Source organism: Agelaius phoeniceus, chromosome 5, assembly GCF_051311805.1.
Source record: "Agelaius phoeniceus isolate bAgePho1 chromosome 5, bAgePho1.hap1, whole genome shotgun sequence".
In the NCBI taxonomy this organism is placed as follows: Eukaryota; Metazoa; Chordata; class Aves; order Passeriformes; family Icteridae; genus Agelaius; species Agelaius phoeniceus.
Window position 1 is genome coordinate 67,285,308 of NC_135269.1, and position 20,643 is coordinate 67,305,950.

The window sequence follows — 20,643 nt, forward strand, 5'->3', positions numbered from 1 at the left end:
ACAGCACTCACTCCTAGCACCTGGAGAGGCAAGAGCTCATGGTGGGCTGCACCTTCTTTATGATGGAGAGCAGAGGGGCTGGCACTGATTTCTTCTCTCTGGTGACCAGACAGGACTGAGGTTGTGTCAGGGGCAATTTAAGTTGGATATCAGGAAAGGGCTCTTCACCCAGAGGGTGGCTGGGCACTGGAACAGGCTCCTCAGGGCACAGCACTGAGCCTGACAGTTCAAGATGGGTTTGGACAATGCTCTCAGGCACAGGGTGAGATTCTTGGGATGTCTGCACAAGGCCGGGAGTTGGACTCAGTGAGTCTTGCAGGTCCCTTCCAACTCAAAAATCATAGAATTGTAGAATATCCAATTTAGTAGTAATTCTCCTCTCTAAGGAGCAGGGACAGCAGCACAGGAACTCTGTGTGCATCCTCTGGGTGAATTGAAATGGCAATTTCAAGAACTTTCTATGTTTCCTTCTCCCAGCCCTAACTAAACTATGCAGAAAGAGAAAACTGGTTTGTTTGGTCTAAAATAATGATTATGACACCACCATCTACCAGTGCAAACCAGAACTGTGCAGGCCTAGCCAGGGGATCCTGCTGAAGGTCTGAGGTCACTTATGTGCCCTGAGGGGGCACAGCCTTGCAGTTTTCCCTCTCCTGAGGACACCTGTGTGTACCCAGGCTGCACCTTCATTCAGTCAAATCACTTCTTGGTACATCTTATCCCAAATAAACCTTCAGCATCTGCACACACTGGGCTGCTACTAATTATGTAAACAGCCACCACAGCTGAAAGGTCAGATCTGAGAGTTTAATAAACGCACATCAAAGTTAGTCCTGCCTCTGAAATAGATGAGAATGAGTGTGTATAATTAGGGAAACTTTCTGAAACAGAAAATTGCTTAAGAGTTTCTTATGTTCACAAACAACACAAAGTTACTTTCAAATTAAGAGAGAAGACAGAAGAAATGTGACATCAAAGGGAAAAAGTGATTACAGCAGAGCAGATAAACTCAATGATTTTAAGGGGAGGAATCTTGGGATTTTTTTTAAATTGTGGCTGCTAAAAATTAATCAGAATTATGTTCTAGAAAGAAAAAAAATAAACAGGAAGAAAGGGAGCCTTCTAGACCTATCTCCCTGTGGAAACCCAGGGCACTGGGAATATTTCTGTCTGCTCTGGGGTGCCCTAACCCCCAGGGGAGCACTGACTTTGACCCTCATCCATGGAGAAAGTTTCCTAGACTTCAAGGTAGACTGGAATCCACAGAAGTGTGAAATAGATTATAGAGAGCAGTGTAGGTGTATCACTTGGTGAGAAACTTAGGTTTTGGGATTTTTAGTATGTTGTGGATGGAGGGCACAGGGTGTCATCCTGGGTTTCTTCTTCATGCTTCTTCTTCCTCCTTCTTCATGGGTTTGGGTGGCATTTTGTAATTGGGCAGGAAAGTCAGCACTGCAGCTCTTTGGGATCAGTTATTGGGTTAAAAGGGAAAATAATCTGGGTGTCAGTTCTTAATTGGAGAGTTTAATCTTACAAGACCCTGTACCAAGAGATTGTTGGCCATTTTGTGCCTTCTAATGAAAAGCTGCCGGACTCACAGTAGTGAGACTTTTACTGATAAGAAACAATAAACAGCTGAGTCCCAACATGAACTGCCATCTCAAGTACCTTCAATCCAGACCCAGAGAAACCCACAACTGGAACTGCCACACCTCCCTATCAAGGCATTGTAGAAATCACCAAAGACTGCACAAGAAGGAGAGAGTTTAATTAAATAAGTTTATTGTCTAACGCTTACATTTGTTACATCGCCGCTGTAAAGTGCGACAAATTTTCAGCAGGAACTCCCCATTCCCCCTTTTCCCTCCTATGAACTGCTTCAGGAACCAGGCCTCGTTCTTTAGACTCACAAAAGCGAAGTGGACATGAAGTTTCAGTGGCACAGTTTTCACAAGTACATGGTTGAACAGAACTGCTGGGCAGGGCTGTGGCTGCCAGGCTGCCCCACAGCAGATCAGCCCTGGGCACAGCAGATGCCCACAGCCAGAGCCAGCTCACAGGTGAGACAGTATCAGCCGCCAGGAAAGGTTTGCTTGCCACCCTCAGAGCTCAGAGCAAGGTGCCTGGGTGGAGGCACGGCAAAGGAATAAGGAGTGCTGAGTTCAGTGGTGGGGAAATGCGGTTTAAAAAAGTATAAAAAATTAATGTAAAATACAGATACAAATAAATTTTGTCAGGAATACTGGCACGTGGCAATCTGAACTCAGGGGTTTGGTTTTTTCCTCTTAGGGACAGGGGAATTAATTTAACACTTTACTGCTCTGTGCAAAGACTTTTACCGGCTCTCAAACTGATACATTTTACAATCTCACTGTAGTGTCTGAACAGCAAGGTAGATGAATTGTTTCCAGCATTACAGGCAACACTAGATAATACTTAAACAAGATAATGTAAACTTTATTCTTAAGGCAGCTGGTACTAATGCTGCACACAGGCATTGCTCAATGCCCATTACAGTAATGGGACACGTAGCACTTGAAAACAAGTAAAAAGAAAATAGCATTATTGGACTAAATGACGCATGTTGTCAAAATACCTTCCCTTTCACACAAACCATGAAATATTTGGACATCTAGAAAAATAATGCACCTACTCCTCCAACTTCAGCTTGTTCTTTTACAAATATTTCAAAATACTGATAAATAATAGTGACTGCAAGCAGAATGCCAGTGCCAGAGCCAATGGCTCCTAGAAAGTCAGCCAGTACTGAAAGGGCACCGATGCACAAACCACCAAATGCAGCTGCTGTAGGGATGTATCTGTAAGAAAGGAAAAAATCAGAGAAGAAGGAGGTAATAACCAAGGTATCTTTCTTTGACAAACATGGAAGAGATTCAGAATCCCTTATTATGTCACTTAAAAAAAAAAGTACAGGTTAATCTCTAATTGCTGCTGTAACTTCTTTTACATAACTAAGAAAGGCAACAGCTGAATGGGAAGAATCTTCCCTTCTGCAGTGGAAACAGGTAGGAGATTTTTCCAGCAATCCCTGCTCTAGTTGACACTTCCCAGCACTCTTCACCACCCAGCTGGAAGTCAGCACTTCCTTACCTGTTAAGCTCATGAACCATTGATGTATCCCTGTGGCCTCTCATCACCATCTGCTGTTCTTTGAGTTGCTTGGCAACCTGCAGAAAACATTATTTTATGAAACTACTGCAGTGTTTCACAGTTACTTGATGTTTACTGGGATAAACTGATCAGTCAGTAGCTGGGGTCAGTTCTAAACCAGAAGCACTGTTTGAAAACCATTAAGGTAGAACACCTACATCTTTTGCTGATGAGCCAGACACCTCGATCCAAGTCTTGGAGAAGAATGCACAGGATCCCAACATAAATATTATATAAACTATTACATGGACAGGATCCTCAAATATTGCACCCATGGATTCTGGAGGAGACAAGTAGTAGCACAGGCCACCAACAGGGTAAGAGCGAGCAGGGCCACCTCCACTGACATCCTGAGGGGGAAGAAAAAGGCAATTAATTATTTTTCACAGACTTCCCACATTTGTATGCTGTAATAATAGAGGAATTCCTCTTTGATGTTTGAAACAGCTTTTATATACAAATGTAAAAAAAGTAAGTATTCCAGTTGGTTAAATACCAAGGATTCACATCAAAGTAAAAATGCAAATAATTCTACACAGCTAAAATGTGATCAAATACTCACTGCCCACTGTCCCAGTAAGTTCACCAAGAAGTTGCCACTGAAACGAACAGACAGCATCTGGGAAATGACATAGAGGTTTGACACCAAGGCAGACTGCAGAATGATGGGAATGTTGGAGGTGTAGAACAGCTTGATGGGATAGCTGCTGTACTGCCCTCGGTACCGTGCAGACTTGATGGGCAAATCCACTCGGAACCCCTGGGGAAAGAACACAAATGCACCAGGGCTCACCTGAGACACAAGGTACTCCCACAATGCCCCAAAGCTATTCCTGACCATGCAGCTCTTGCTAGACAAACAAGGACTGCAAGGTCTGAGATGGTAAAGCCCAAAGGCTTTCTGCTACAGTCTGGATTACAGATTTTAAGGATTTAAAAGTGTTACTGCTTGGTTGTATTACAGTCTTTTCACATAAACATGGTTTCTCATCTGCTTACTGGTACTCCTGTAAAATACATTTTATAGCTTAGGGGTTGATAAAAGCCTGTCATGGTTTCCAACTGAACTAGCCAGTTACCAGCAGGCTCTTGGGTAGTTTTTTGGGGCAGGACCTTATCTGAGTAGACCCAAGAAAAGCCACATGAACTTGAAAACCTGTTTTGGGGTTTTTTGGTTTTTTTTCCCCCAAAACTCAAAATCGACAACTTTAAAAAAAATCTTAAAAATTACATTTTAGCTGCCCTTGTCCCCATTATCTCCACACCGATCCTCCTCTAGTGTCCATTTTGGCAGATACTTAGATTTAAAAAGAAACACTAATTAAATGTTTCAAGAAAATTACGGAAAATGTGATAAACTACACACCCCAAAGAAGCAAAATTCTCCAGCTCTGTCCAAAAGTATTCTTTTCAGTCAATGATGAATATTAAGAATATTATTAGTGTGATGCAACTACTGTACTGCAGTACCAGAATCCATTTTATTAAAAATATTCCCATAGTGTGTATGGCATTTAATGGAATGTGAGGTTACACTGAGTGCAACTAGGCCTGGGTGTAGAATTTTACAGCTTTACTGTCACAGAGTTGTTGTTAATGAAATAAAAAGAGTTCATTTCTCAAAGCTAAGATACTTCAGCTACTCTGGCTTAAACCTTCTCCCATCTTTTCCCAATGCCTGCAGTGTCCAGGGTGCACTTCCACCTGTGCAGAGCTGCTGTGAGGAGTTTTACCTGGAAATAGATGACTACAGCAAACACAAACACTGTAGCAATCAGGTTCATGAGATTGGGCAGATTCTGTCGGTAAAAAGCCTCCCGCAAAGCCCGGACCTTGTCAGTTCGTGTGGCCAGGAGATGGAACAAGGCAATCACAGCACCCTCAAACTCTGTTCCTGCATGGGGCAAGGAAGGGAAAGAAAGGTTAATCCCCAAATTAAAAACTTTTTTTTTTAAGTACCTTTCTTTTTGAAATATTAATTATGGCACACAGAAAATCTGATACAATAGGACATGGATCCTGTCATAACAAATATGTCACAACATAGGACTCTTTTCTAGGTTATGAAATGTGGAATGATCTAAAAAAACATTATTCTTGTTAGAAAAACAAAACAAAATGAAACAAAATGATCAAAGACACATTGAAAGAATACTCTCTTCCCTTCTTTTTTGGGAGTAGGAGGATGTTCAGAAGGAGGAAATAATATACAAGGTGAAAAATAGCTTTTAGAACTAGTAAAACAGAACTACTAAAATCATGGCTCAGGATTTCAAATGAATGCAGTAAATGAGTTAATTTCCTGATGCTGTATCTTAAGGTGATATTTCAGGGGTCTCAGAACAACCAGATGTTGTCAAAGACTGGCTGTGGAATGAAGAGACTGCAGCCTCTGAAGAATCAAACCAGCTTAAAGGAATTCAGAGGCACCAACTACAAAAGCATCCTATAGCCACAAACAACAGCTGGATCACAAACAGCTCCTCTGAGTGTACAGCATTTCCCATCTTCTCTATTTCCATGGACTAAGTGATGCTAAAACAAGATGACTTCAGTTTGGAAATCCAAAAATTTTCCTTCAAGGGGCCTGAAGTCCCATTTCAATTGCTGCACTTCAAATCAGCAAAGGCAAACTTGTATTAATCTCCATGTAAATTAGACATTTTCATCTTCAATGTTAATTGGACAACTGACTTCAGAAGCCAATCACCCCACATGAGAACTTTTTAAAAATGCCATCCAATAAAAATCTGATAGTTTATATGCAGTATACACCCACTGAAGCATGTTGTGACTGACTGTAACAGCACACATACCTCTGCCAGTGTTGATGGTAGTGGGACTGAAAGCTTTCCAGACAATGGTTTCACAGATGTTGGTAGCAATAAACAGGGAAATACCAGACCCCAATCCATAACCTTTCTGTAGCAACTCATCTAGCAGCAACACAATCAAACCAGCCACAAACAGCTGTGAGAAAAGAAACAAAACTGAGCAGAAACAAGAATAAATCAAGTCAAGAGTTGTGTACTAATTCCCTGCTTTAGTATTTTCATCATGTTGGAGAGTGATCATTAAGTCTTTTATCTAAATGTCATTCATGCACTGTTTCTAACCAATGCCTGCACATCTCACCTGGCAATGAGCTCTGTGCCTTTTTTCAAGGCAGACACAGTAAACAGATTACTCAGTAATAACTTTTTTTCTAAAAAAAGTTAAAGTTTGTGCCTTTACTGTTCTGTTCTGCAGGAGAATGTCTCAAAGCTGCAGCTGTGCCATTTAGTCAGAATTCCTCCACAGCACTGAAGAGCAGCCACTGGAATTCCTGTAGTTTTTATAGCCACCAATTCCTGTATTTTCAATTAAGCACCACTCCTACCTGAAATACATCTGATACTTACTATCCCAGCATTCTCCTCCTTTATGGAATATTTAGAATTTCTCATATATTATTTTCTCATATCTCTCAAAGATACAAATAATGATGCTTTGCAGCATTAAAAATAAATAAACTGAAGTCACCCAGACACAGTAACATTTTTCCTTCCAGCTATACTGTCTCTAACCAGTCTCAGTTACACACAAAATAGCTCTTTACAAACCTGAATTATAATAAGAAGACAAATTCCAGCACCCATTTCAGCAGGATCTCCATACATTCCAGTCATAACATACACAATGGCTTGCCCAATGGTAATAATCATCCCAAATACTAAAACAGAGAGAAAGCAAATCCTTTAAAAAAATCTGAAGTCACCTACCAAAGAAATCTCATATCTATTATCACTTAGGCAGGCTGCTTTCCCAAGATTAAAAATAAACTCAGTAATTTCAGTTGGAACAGTGCTTACATTTCTGAGCTCCATTGAACAAGGCTCTGTCTTTTGGAGTATCACCAACTTCAATGATCTTTGCTCCTGCCAGCAGCTGCATGATCAAACCTGATGTCACAATGGGTGAGATACCCAGTTCCATCAAAGTACCTAGAAAAGAAGAAAAATGAAACCAACTGCCATTCCAGCACCTCTCCTAAAGCATTAGGTCTCTTCAAAGGTTCCTGACCTATAACAAATATTTCTAATAATGCTTCCAATATGTACATTCCTGGACAGGTATGACAGAACAAAGACAGTTATGGCCTCACAAAGGCTGCTGTGTTAGAACCTGTAATTTTGAAGGCAGCATGGAAAACCCAGGTAGTTTTTAATTACAAATATTTTTGTGAAACTGTGCTAACACTGAAGGCCAATGCACACTGAAGCTCAGCTTTGTTGGCACATCCTCAAGGAACCTTTCCCTGGACAGCATCTTGTCCCTGGTTGTTTACTCTGTCAGTGCTTCAATGTCACATTTTCCAACAGTTTAATTTTGCAGACCACAAAAATATGCTGTAGATCCACAGTTTCTGAGAACACTGCCCTTTGAATCACTGGCTCCAGCTGAGAGTTTAGGATTAGTTCTTAACAAAACAAAGACCATCATTAAGCTGCTCTTAACTCTGCCAACTCACTGGCACTGTGCCACTGAGGTACCAACTCCCAAATGTATACAATTCAAAGAGGGAAAGCATTAAATTAATATGATAATTTGGTTCTTTCATACTTGTATCCTGGAGTTTCCATGTAAAATATTACATCATCTGTCATGGAAATCTCTATTCCTCCAGCAGCCAGAAAATTAGATATCAAAAACTTTAAGATTCACCTCCCCCCCTCCAGTGACTTCTAGTCAGTTGACTGAAGTGAAAACTCAATTTCCCACTCCTGTTTTTTATTGCTTTCAATCTCTCTAGCCTTTTCTTGGCCACTGTTCCCATTCTGTTTGGGTAGTAGACAGCATATTTAGTATCACACACTGCTAGGGACACACCAAATTTTGCAAACTCTGCAGGAGAATTTGAAGTAGAGAACTTCTTTACCTTACTATCCTCACTGGTAACAAAATTTACTATTCCTAAGTAAGTAAGTAAGCACTACCTTCACATTAGAGGGTTCCAGTGATTTTCTTTCTTCCAGCCAATTTTCCAAGCTACAGATGAGATCAGTGTCCTCATTTAGAGTCAGGCATGACTGGTCACCCATCTTAAGTTTCAGACTTCTAGCATTGGTTTGAATCTTACACATTTGGTTGTGTTCCACTTTACTCTTCCTAAAGGTGTTAGTTTAGTTTTGCTAAAGTTTATGCCTAATCATCTCTGCCTTCAGCTTTCCCATCTAGAAAACTACTCACCCATAATACTGCCAAACTATTAGGAAGTGTAACTGACTTGCAAAGGTGAGGCATTTCCTAAACAACACTCCTGCACTGCACATGAGTGCAGCTCCTAACTGGTAAGTCAGGAGATTCCCTGTCCCACATATTAGTTAGAAAGAGACAGCTCTAAAATCCTGAATGGAATCATCCCAAAACTTGTGAATCAATATTAATCTCATCTGCATCAAAAAGAAATCCCATTCCTAACAAGAAGCACTGCTCAAGTACCAATTTTGATTCCATCTGTGTTAAGAACTTTACAAAGTGTTCCAACCTGACATCTGGGTGCTGTGGAATTTAACAGCCAGCTGTTTTCCTCCTGGGCTGTTTATCCCAACAGAAAACAGAGGAAGGAGTGAGTACCAACCTCTGTTTGATGCAAGAATGACTCTCATCCAATAGAAGGGGTCTGCAGAATCTGATGACATGATTCCAAACAAAGGGATCTGTCAAAGTGCACAACAGCATTAAACAGATACACACAATTAGCATGCAGTCATACAAAACCTTAACATGTACTGATTCAACTGTTACATTGTTTAATTTTTTTTTAATTAAATCAGAAGTATTGACACCATCTCTTTTAATCCTCCAACTGGGGCATAACTCAGAGGACTAAACTAAGACCCTTCTACAGGAAAAAGCAGAAACTCCTAAAAGGAAGAAGTTTAAATATGTTTTGAAATATCCTACATGGAACTGTCAATACTAAACATGTTCATACAAATCTTCCAATATTCTGTATGTCAATACTGAGGGATTTTGAGCTCTTTAAAACTCTTGCTAATCACCAAACAGTAGAGTAACAATCCAGGCAATCTTAGGGATCAATTTCTGAAAACTCTAGTCTGAACTATCTGTTTTCCTTACTCAACTACTGTGAATATACTTCTCTCACACAGATGCAAAACTCTAGTTATGCATACACCCAGCTGCTAGTAAACCCAGAAAAACTACATGTTCTTCTAGCTCTGCTATCTCCCCACTTCCTCCCAAACACCAGATAGGTACAAGAGCTGGGTTTTAGCCTTTAAACAGTCCTTCAGAGCTGAAAACAAAAACTATTAAACTACTGCTCTGTAGTCTGGAATGGCTGCATTAATAAACACAAGCTAATTCTGAAATGTACAGTTTGTTTTGAATCTTCCAAGACATAGATCTGTAAGTCCCTAAAAATGTGTATCAAGTAATGCATGGATTCTCATTTTCTTCATTATCCAGTTCTTTTAAAAAGAAAATTTAAAGAACAACAACAAAAGCCTCCACTGTTTACAAGCCAAGCACAGGTTTTAGGAATGCCTACAACTAAAAAAGATCACATAAATGTTTACAAAGACAGGCATTTTGAAAGGGCTTTAGCTCACAACTTTACCAGGATATTCACAAAAAACAAGTTGTACATTTCAACTTCAAACACTTCACAAAAACATTTTCCTCCAGTCTTTACAATCCATCAGCTTGTTGAAGAGGAATTTGGTAAAAAGTCACTTTGATTTAGTTTTCACCTTTGTGAGTGCTAGAATTTAAATGAACAGAGGATAAACAATGCATTGAATTGCTTGGCTTGTTTAGGCTGCTCAATAAATAATTACCTTGGCTGTTTACCCTGCAGCCACTATCATCATTTGATAGGACTTTGTAACAAGAAAAAAACATTATGTATTCTGTATAAAGCTTTAGTTTCTAAAAACATCTATGATCAACACTAAACACTATTTCAAACAACCAGGTTTTTTGAACTGAACTTTAAGTACTTTAATATAAAAACAAAAGCTGAAACTGGTAGGTCAACATAAAACAAGAACATCTCATGCTTTCAGGGTACTTTTTATGTACAGAACACACATTTTCTGACCATAGATGACATCAATACCTACCTGGCAGCACACTAGGAAAATGAAGAGTGTGATGGCTGTCCATAGTACCTTCTCTCTGAACTGGATCTACAGGACAGAGTGGAGACACAAACATGTTCACTGTAGGCAGAACTTCCATTGCACTCTCACAACAGTACTAAATGCTGTCATCATTCAGAATTCAATGCAGAGATTTTGAACCAGGAAGTATCACCCCTCATTGGAATATATTTTTAATAAGATTTCAGATTTTAGAGGGAGAGACAAAGGTAACTTATGTGGGACTGGCAGACATTCAGTCACTAGGATATATTTTATCTACAGTATTCTAATATAGTGGGTATTTACAGAAGAGCAACAGCATGGCAGAAATCATGGACTTACCAGAGCAAACATGAATGATTAATGGAAAACTTATCTTCAGTACTTAGTGCTCTAGGCTTCAACAGAAGTTTTGTAAGGCTGGAAATTATTAAACTAAAGCAATATGAAGTTTATAGAGGGATTGAACTGTTGTGAAGACATAGGACTGAAACCGGAAGAACCATGAGTTTTCAACAGCAATTCAAAATATTTAGAATTAAGTTTTTCAAAGGGTGTTAAAGAAAGCTTTAAATTCATCATTATGTTCATGGACATACACCACAAAATGATTTTTAAATATTCTTTGTTTTCCTCCAAAATATTTTTATTGATGTACTTTAAAAAGAATGCCAGATCAATGATCACTAGTGATTAATTCACTGAAGAGAATCTCAGAGTCACAACATTTGAGGTGCCTGTAATTAGTGGCAGGTGCAAGAAGAGAAGAATCACAAGATTTAGGTTTGAGTCAGAGGATTACTCAAAGCATGAGGCAGAAAGAAATGCACTTGAGAGCAGAGGGAGCTGGGATGCAGGGTCATGTTCAAGTTCCCACCTCTCCTCCAGGGAGTGCAAACCTGAGGGTTAAGTGTAGAGCAGCTACTAAAACATGACATGAACTAACACATAAGAGAGATACAGCAGAAATGGTTGGAGCTCTCTGCCTCCAACCACCGAATCTGCCTGTGAGGTAACAAGAAAAAGGATTAGTGCCTGGTTTAATGGCTACAGAACACCCACAAATGAGAAACCACAAACCAGTGCAGCAGCAGCACAGCTCATCAAGCAAAGAAAACCCAGAATGTAGTCTACATCTTTATGAGTGAAACCATGCACTTGGAAGCAAAATAATCCAGGTAATTTAATTTATTTCCTGCTACTGCCTCACTCTTAAAAGAGGACAGATGCTAAAAATACTTACAGCACAGAGTTATAAAAAGAAAATTAGTGACAGCAGCAAATAAATCCAAACAATACCTTGTGTTACCCTATGCAGTGCTGACCCATTTTACCAAGTCTGAACTCCACAATCCAGACTTTCAGCACAGACTTCTAGAACCAAAAATGCTCAGCCAAATTATCTCTACAGCCTCACAGTTAAACTTGGCTTCAGAGGCATCAGTGAAGGTCTAGAACTGCTCTGGTTCTGTCTCTTAACTGTGGTGAATATGAGCATTAGAGGAATTCTGCATCACCCAAATCGCAGTTATTCACAAGGAAAACAGTCTCTGTGAGTCAAGATGACAAAAAGAAAAAGGAGTCATCCAAACCCATATGTCAGGAATGGCAAAATACAGAGTGGTACCAAAATATTCCAGCCACAAATGCTAACAAGCACAGGGACAGTAAATTTTTCACCATCTGATCTGATTCAATTGGACATTTTCTTCCTCTGACATTTTTCTTAAATCATGTGAAAATGAAGGGACTTGAGCATTATCATCTTGGTGCTCTGAACAGTGTGTTCTACTTAGCAAATCTGTGCATGAGGGAAATACGAGCCCATTCTACTAACTACAACAGCAGCAATCACTTTTGTTAATCAAGTTGGCCAAAACACAAAAGCAACACTCCCTAGAGACAGGAGAAACCACTTTCCTCATCAACAAGAACAGTAAAGTGATTCAGTGAGAGCCCAACTGAATCAAAACATCATCTTCATTTAACAATCAATACATGTTTAATGAAAATTAATCTCTTTTTCTATTTATCTGAATTTCTTGTCCTGGCCTTAAACCAATCCACTAAAACCATTACTGGTCGTATCTGCCTGTGACAGCTTGCAAGAAAACACTGAATTACAGAGAACTAGAGTTAAATGGAATGACCTAAATCTGTTGATAAACTACACAGAATCAAGGAACACGACTGAAATCTTCCCAATTACATTTTCACTTTAAATGTGTACAAAGCTGGCAACTGGCAGCCATTGTCTAGACAGTGACCAAAATAGCAGTACAGACAAAGTGACCCAAATAGACAGGACAGGAATCTTGGCACCTCTCTGGGCATCCTTCATCTGATGATGGGCAACAAGGAGAGATCAAGCCCCTCTGCCTCTCTGGCAAATAACATCTGCCAGTGAGCTTTACAGAAACATCAGTGCCTGTAGGTTTGTGTCAGCCTTCTCTTCTCACTCATCTCACAAGGCAAAAATGGGATGGCTGTAACCAACTAATCACAGATGTGCCATAAATCAGCACCAAAAGATTGCACCAAGGTTCCCCACTGCAGAAACAAAGATGGGCACCAGCCAAGCAGAGCTGGTGTATCCAAGCCTTAGCATGGGGGTCTGGCTCTGGAGACTCCTGCTCTGAAAAAGCCTTTGTCTGGCCTAAATAATTTGTTTAGAAACCTGCCCCAAAGCTGAAGGATGCTGGAAAGCAACTAGATGGAGCAAAGAGCCAGGGGGTAAATCCCAGTTTTTTGAAAAAATCAATTCCAGAGGGCCATAATCATAATTTTTTACTGTATCTTCTCCATTCAACTCAGCAGGCTCAGCTGTAGTCACTGGCACAAACACCTCTACATCCAGGTCCAACCTTTGGGAACCTCTCATTAACCAAAGGGGATTCTCTGAGATGGTGCCATGTTCCCAGTTAAGAATATAAAACCCTTTTAAGAATATAAAACCCAACAATTAGCTCTTAAGGAATTTTCATGGAAGTCATGACAATAGCCATGACAAGTCAATTTGTTACTTTAATTAGATTGTCATGTGGGCAATATGTGCTTGCTTGAGTTTTGAAAGCAAAAATGGTGTTTGGTTGGGTTTTTTTTTTTTGGACAAGGCAGGTCTCTTTCTAATCTGTAGAAATTACCTATTTTTAATCTAGAAAATGTGTCAAGAAGTGGGAGGAGTTTCAAGGGCTAGAGGATGAGAGAGATCAGCTGTAAATGAGTGGAGTTCATTGACTTCAGATCAAAGAGAAATGTCACATCCAGAAGGTGAACAGAGCAATTACCTGAACTGTACCACAGATCACTCTCCCACCTCAGCAAGGTCAATCACAGCTATGACTGTAGGAAATACTTTGTGGGAAGGGGAGAATTTAATTTGTGCTTCCTGATCTACAGAACAATCCTTTTGCAAGTAATATACAAGCCAGCTCAAAGCCAACAGTGGGATCCACAGGAAAACAAAGCTTGAAGACTCTGTCCTTGTATGTTAAAATAGATCACATGAAGCTGAAACTAAATAAACTTAGTCTAGAATTGAGATATTTTTAAAAAATGAGTTAGCATCATTACCAAAGGGAACTACTTACCAGAAAGGTGGTCAGAATTCATCATCACAGTAATGTTTTACCTCAATATGTGTCTCCCCCTGCTCCAAAGAATATGTCTACTTTGGGGCCCCCTGTCTGTATCTATATTGGAGCCTGGACTAAAATACCATAATATTCCCTCCCCTGTGAACTAATAAAAGTAAGAACATAATGTGGCACTCACTTTTCTTTCCGGTTTCTGGATTTCAGGTAACACTGCACAGAATGGCTTAATGACTTCTAAAAATTTTACTGTTCCAGAAAAACAAACACACACACAAAAGAAGACAGAAAAATATATTAATGAACACTTATGAACTTATAAAACTTCACAGAACTTTATTTAGCTTCCAAAATTGTCTGAAAACTAATACCCTCTTCTTAAAACAGGGCAAAAATGTGAAATAGAATTCTTGTTCTAACCAGATTTGGCTCATTCTTTTTTCCAAAGCTGGAATAATTTTAGAGAATTGGTGCTGTATGTATCACCAGAAGTGAACTGAATTGTATTCCATCTAAAAATAAATGACCTAGTATCAGTCTGTGCTAGTTAAACACAGAAAGAGACTGACATCAAAAGGTATCCATGCAGAGATTAGAATCTTGGATTTATTCAAGTATTTAGCTGAAAAAACAGCTCAATCATTAAAAAATATTTAGAAATTGTAATTTAAATGAGTGCAACACTTTTTCTGATTGGAACTTCTGGAGGTTTTATTTTAGTTTTAATACATCTCTCTTCACAGTTTCCCCTTTAGAAACACAGAAAAGCTCAACAGTTTGAGCTCTTTTGCTGGGCAAAAAATGAAGTCAATTTAGGGGCAGAAAAAATCAAATATGTGCTTGGTAGGGAATTTGTCTTCAAAACTTGAACATTATTTCCAGCCCCAACACACTGGGGCAGACATAAAAAACCACCATTGGTTCCTTTTCAAAGAGGATGCATTTATTCCATTGCAGAATGCATTTATTATGCTGTAAGAACATTCTGGCTGTAGGGCCATGTTTACATGTACACTCTGAGGTGACATATGTCTCCTCTGTGTATCCCAAACCTCACACAGCTGGTTGGAAGGTGCACCTCAGTCCACAGAGGGTGGCAAAGCTCCACCATGAACAAGCTATCAGAGCATCATGGAATGGGTCAGGCAGGAAGGGAGCCCAGGGCTCATCTGCTCCGACCTCCCTGCTCAGGCAGGGCCATGCCAGAGCACAGGGCACAGGGATGTGCCCAGACACTTCTGGAATATCTCCAGTGAGGGAGACTCCACAGCCTCTCTGCACAATCTGCTCCAGTGCTTGGGCACTGCAAAGGACAGAAATTCTTCCTCGTGTTCAGGTGGAACTTCCTGGGCATCACTTTGTGCCCTTTACCTCTTGTCTTACTGGGTGGCATCACTGAGCAGAGCCTGATCCATCCTCTTGACACCCGCCCTTTAGACACTTATACACACATATACATGTGTACATAGGGTATATATGCTCTATAGCGTATATAGTGCATATATATACATATATATATATATATATATAGCAGGGCTAGAGTGGAACACGTCACCCCACCACGAAGCAGTGCCCGGCCTCACGCCGTGCCCGGCAGCACCGACCCTGTGCGGGGAGCGGCTGCTCGGCACCGCCGGCCCTGCCTGCGGCGGCGCCCGGAGCAGGGGCCGCATCACCGGCCACGTCCTCCCCGCGCTGCCCGGGGCCGCTGTTCCCCGCCCCGGTCCCGGCCCGCTCCCTCCCGGCTCTGTCCGCACTCACTGCCCATGGCGGTGGCGGCCCGGCCGCGGTCCCAGCGCTGTCACCGTCGCTGTCGCCGCCGTCACGTGACGCGCGCTGCGGACGGGCCGTCCCTCCCCGCCCGGGGGGGACACGGCGGCACCGCCCTCACGGAGCGCCCCCCGCGCCCTTCCCCAGGCGAGGGGAGCCGGAGCGGCGGGACGGGCGCGGAGCGGGGGCCGCCGCGGCGGGATCAGGCTGAGGGCGGGCAGCCGCGGCGGCGAAGGACCGACCGCGCTCCCGGAGTGCTCCGCGCGGCGCGGGGGGCGGGCGCGGCCCCTCAGGCGCGGCTCAGCCCTGCCGGGCGCGGGAACCTGCCCGGACCTCACTCGGGGCTTCGGCGTTTCCGAGGCGGCGTTGGTACAGCATAGCAGGTTGTGAAAAATGAGTATTTTATGATTGGCTTTTCGCAAATGTCAGGACCCAGGACATCCCTCTGGCTGTCCTGAGCAGCTAAGACCCCGGCCAGGGGTCTCAGAGACACTGACACAGAGCCCAAGATGCCTGTGGTTTTGATTATGACCCCTGGAGCAAGTTACCAACCTTAGATAAAGATCTGCAAGCCATGACAAATTAAGTAGAATGATAGTGAATTTATCACAAGGTGAAAAAGTAGATTTTGGGGTTTTTAGAATGGGGATTCAGGGGGACAAGATAGAGGAATCTGGGCACGTCCAGCCTTTCTCCTTCTTCTTGGTCTCCATCTTCTGCTGTGATGTTGGCACTTTTGGATTGGTTTAGAGTAGAAGCTCACTGTCTAACACAGGTGATAGGTATTGGAAAGTAATTGTAAACATTGTACACGTAGTTTTAGTATAAAGACATAACACTGCCCTGGGGGCAGGCAGTGTGCCTGGAACTGTCCTGCTGGATGGACCTCGGCAGGGCAGGAGAAAAAGTTTTATAGATAAGATGCATTAAACAACCTTGACACCAAGAAATGAACAGCACTGACTCCTTCAAGCACCGGGCTGGGAAAAGAGACTTTCTAACTTTTCTTGGGGTCACTCTGACAAGCTAAAGATACCGACAGCAAATATTAAAATGAATATTATATGTGTTGTGTTAGAAAGTAATGCTGTATTCATTCTCTTAAGTAGTGTGTTAAATATAGTTTTAGGTTATAACAAAATGTTAAAATAGAAACTATTATATGTAGGATACTTTTTTTAAAGAAAGGACTCGCAGTGAGATAGCAGACATAGGACACCTCAATCTTTCAGAGAAAAAGAATTTATTGCTCCATTATCAGAAGAAACGAACTTCTTCCCGCCTCGAAGGTGCTGTTAGGATTCAGAGGAAGAAGCTGACGATGACCAGACAGAATCCTGTGTTTGAATGGAATTTATGCATCATGTATCAAGTGTATGATTATTCAACAGGCTATTGTTTTTAAGGGTTAATCCTTTGTAACGTGTGTCCTTTTTCGGGCTGGTGCTGCCCAGAAAAAGGTACCCTGACATCCATAACTCTTTGTCTCTATTGTCTCTATTGTCTCATATTGTCCTAATTCAAGTTGTCCAAATTATTATTACTCTAATTGTATTCCTATTTTTATAACCATTTTATTACTATTAAACTTTTAAAATTTAAAAAAAAAAAAGTGATTGGCGTTTTTCACACAGGTGGAAAGCACAGGCTGAGCAGTTTGGTACCGAAGTGTTTGGTTAACAGCCCAATCCACCTGTATTGAAAGAGGGATGTGATAATTTCACAGGGTGAAAGGACATAGGGACATTGGAGCATGTCCAAAGAAGGGCAACAGAGCTGGGAAAGGGTCTGAAGCACAAGTCCCATGAGGATGAGCTGAGGGAGTTGGGATTGTTCATCCTGGAGAAAAGGAGGCTTGAGCTGCCTTATCAATACTGTCTACAGCTGCCTGACAGGAGTGTGCAGCATGTGTGGGTCAGGCTCTGCTCCTGGCTAACCTGCCACAGGGTGAGAGGACATGGCTTCAGGGTGCACCAGGGGAGGTTTAGGTCAGGCAGTGGTAGGAATTTCTCCACAGAAGGGGTGATTAGACTCTAGATTGGATTAGAATGGGCTGCCCAGGGAGCTGGTGGAGTCACTGTCCTTGTGGGTGTTTAAGGAAAGCCTGGATGTGGCACTCGGTGCCATGCTCTGGTTGACATGGTGCTGATCAGTCATAGGTTGGACTCAATGTTTTGAAGGTCTTTTCCAATCTAATTGATTTTGTGATTCTGTGATTCTCTGAAGTGAACCTGAAAACCTGTTCCAATACCATCCCACAATCACCAAAACAGGTATAACACCTACAGAGCTCTCAGTTACAACAGCCAGTGGCATATAAAATTAGGATCATCAGAATTTACTGCAAGATTTAAATATGACCATTAAAAATAGTATTTATTCTTTCTGAATAACTGATCTGACCCACAAGCTTGAATTCTTCCTGTATTAGGCTAAGTTACCAAAAGAGAACACAAACTGTGTGAAGCATTAGGGCTCCTCCAAAACTTTGAATCTGTATTTTGGATTGCATTCTGCATTCCCTAAGAAATCCTCTTAACTAAGACCTTGCTACAATACCTAAACAACTTTGTTCAAGAGCTTCCCTCATCTGAAATCACTTAGAAAAGTTTTTTCTTCCAGTTTTATATATTCATAACTTAACAAATACTAATGAGCAACTCCATAGAAATTACTTTCACCTAGAGTTCTTGTACAGTGTGACAAATGCCCATGATTAACATGCCTGGCAGTGTACTTGTAGATCATAATCTCCAAATAATAACTGGGTTAGTAGCTAAGCTGCAGGAAGTTTCTTGTAATCACCCTTCATTCAGATTTTTAGCCATACTTATTTGAGAAGTTCATTAAATTACAGGTTTTGTTAGCAAACCCTCTTCACTCTAAGTCACTGGCCACTGTTTTGGTGATTGATAAAAGGTCCAGGAGGTTTCTTCAGTCCATACTGACACAGATACACCACTTCAGGTGTGCTGAACAAATGTTTCTATGTCACCTTCTTCACTGACAGAAGCAAAAAAATAAAAATGCAGTATTGTTTTCTTGGCTTATTCAAAATACCGCTGTGTTCAGAACTTTTCATCTTCAAAGTTCAGACTGTATTTTTTAAATCTAAACTCACATCACTAGTACTAAAATACTTGTTTTAATATGTTTTCCTGGTGTGTTTTCTTTCTGAGAGCTTTTCCTGCCTTTAATGAACTGCTCAACAGCTCATTCCTTCCATGTCTTTACTTTTTTCCTTCTAGTCCTGCACTTCTCTCTGAAAATCCTGACACACCACATGAACAAATGCTGTAACTCTCTCTCTCCTTGCTCTCTAACAGCAGATAAAGGCTCACTTCTCCTTGTGTTAATGACCCACAGAACTTCCTGACAAAGGCCTGGGAGCTGCTCTGTTACCCACTCACTCAGCCTGTGCAGCAGCTCAGGCACAGGCTGTGACTCTTGGGGTGTCCTGTGCAGGGCCAGGAGCTGGATTCAGTCCTTGTGAGTCCCTTCTATTCTAATTTCTGCTTCTCTTTTCCCCAAAGCACAAGCAATCCAGCAGTGTGCAGGATGTCCCATTCAGCATGCAGAGAAGAGCAAGGCACACAGATGGAATGTGTGCATCCAGAATTGCTGGGAGAAACAGTGTCAGCCCTCAGGCAGCTTTGCTGTGCTCCTGGGAGCTGTTATCCATCACACAGGAGCAGTGCTCTGCAGGCAGTGTGTGTCAGCTGACTGAGGAAATGCTCAAGCTCTCCCTTCCTACCCCAGGATCCCTGGGGAGCTCCGTGGCACACCCAATGGGGCTGGGGGCATGAGCAGCACTACAGAAATAGCTTTGTGTCCCACCAGGAGGATCAAACAGGGTCAGAACACTTGAGCATCCTTTACTTGGTTGGATAACCAGACCTGAACAGCCTGTGAGGGAATAGTGTGTAACAAGGTCAGGTTTGGGCATCGTGAAACTCACAACTGAAAAAAAAAATCTGTTCTTCCCTTGTGTGCACTAAAACTGTGGCTTTGTGTAATCATCAGTGTGCAGTCAAGGCTGGTGATTGGGCTCTACAACTTCCTTGGCTACAGCTGCAGCCAAAGCAATGCTACTCTTCAGCCTCCTTTTCCTAGTTATCAGCAGAAATTTAAAGCAGAATATGCCTTGATTAGATAAAGCTGTTCAGGATGTGCAGGAGGTTGTGTAGTTTGCTAGAGCAAAGCAGGATGTGATGTGATGGATGTGCTAAAGCAGTGATGTGAAACATCACAGAACAGAGGTAACTTCTGGGTCATATGGAGTTAATGAATGAATATGTCAATTAACTAGGATGAAATACTAAAGCAGGCTTCAGAGATGAATTTGGGAGCTGTCTCCCCAAGTGAATGCACACCCTACCTGGGATCTGTTTTTTCTCACCTACCATGACTTTCCATCTGCAAGTGCTGGGTCTGGTTAAAGCCCACTTGTTTCTTTTCAGAAATGTCTCTGGCTCACAGGGAGCTTGGATTACTTAAGCATTGCTTGCACAGGTAACTGAGAAGAGCAAGGAGGTGCCAACTGCTCCCTGAAACCAGGAAAGGAAAAATACTGGGAGAAATCCTGTGGTGGCAGGAATGCTGCTGTGGGGCAGTCAACACTGGGGTCAGCCTGGGATGCCTGTCTTCCATTTGGGTTCATTAGTCTCCCACTTAACCTCAAGGTTTTGGTCCTTTATCCTTTGTTTCTCAATAAAGACTGATTTCTTTCCTTTCTCCAGATGACAGCTGAGCTGAAACCATTCCTTGGGATTTCTCACCCTCTAGGTGAGAAAAACAGTGGTGCCTGAAGCCTTCAGGAGCCATCCTGCATGGTCCCTCCAATGGAAATCCTGCTTTAACAACTCATACACTGAGAAGAACACCAACAGCCAGAACAGATTGCATTCCTGGTCCTCAAGGAAAGAAAAAAGAGATAATCCACAACATTCTGCTATGGA

The 20,643-nt window shown here is 41.7% G+C and overlaps 1 protein-coding gene across 1 annotated transcript; it reads right to left on the reverse strand.

Annotated features, from left to right (window-relative positions):
• Positions 1 to 1,760: 1,760 nt before the first annotated feature.
• Positions 1,761 to 15,907, reverse strand: SEC61A2 (SEC61 translocon subunit alpha 2). Its single transcript, XM_054631023.2, has 12 exons — positions 15,677 to 15,907; positions 14,097 to 14,164; positions 10,302 to 10,367; positions 8,792 to 8,870; positions 7,023 to 7,154; positions 6,774 to 6,883; positions 5,988 to 6,141; positions 4,905 to 5,065; positions 3,734 to 3,931; positions 3,330 to 3,521; positions 3,112 to 3,188; positions 1,761 to 2,819 (listed from the first exon to the last, which is right to left on the reverse strand). The coding sequence occupies exons 1-12, from the start codon at positions 15,681 to 15,683 to the stop codon at positions 2,633 to 2,635; spliced, it is 1,431 nt and encodes a 476-aa protein (XP_054486998.1). The 5' UTR covers positions 15,684 to 15,907; the 3' UTR covers positions 1,761 to 2,632.
• Between the last annotated feature and the right edge of the window lie 4,736 nt (positions 15,908 to 20,643).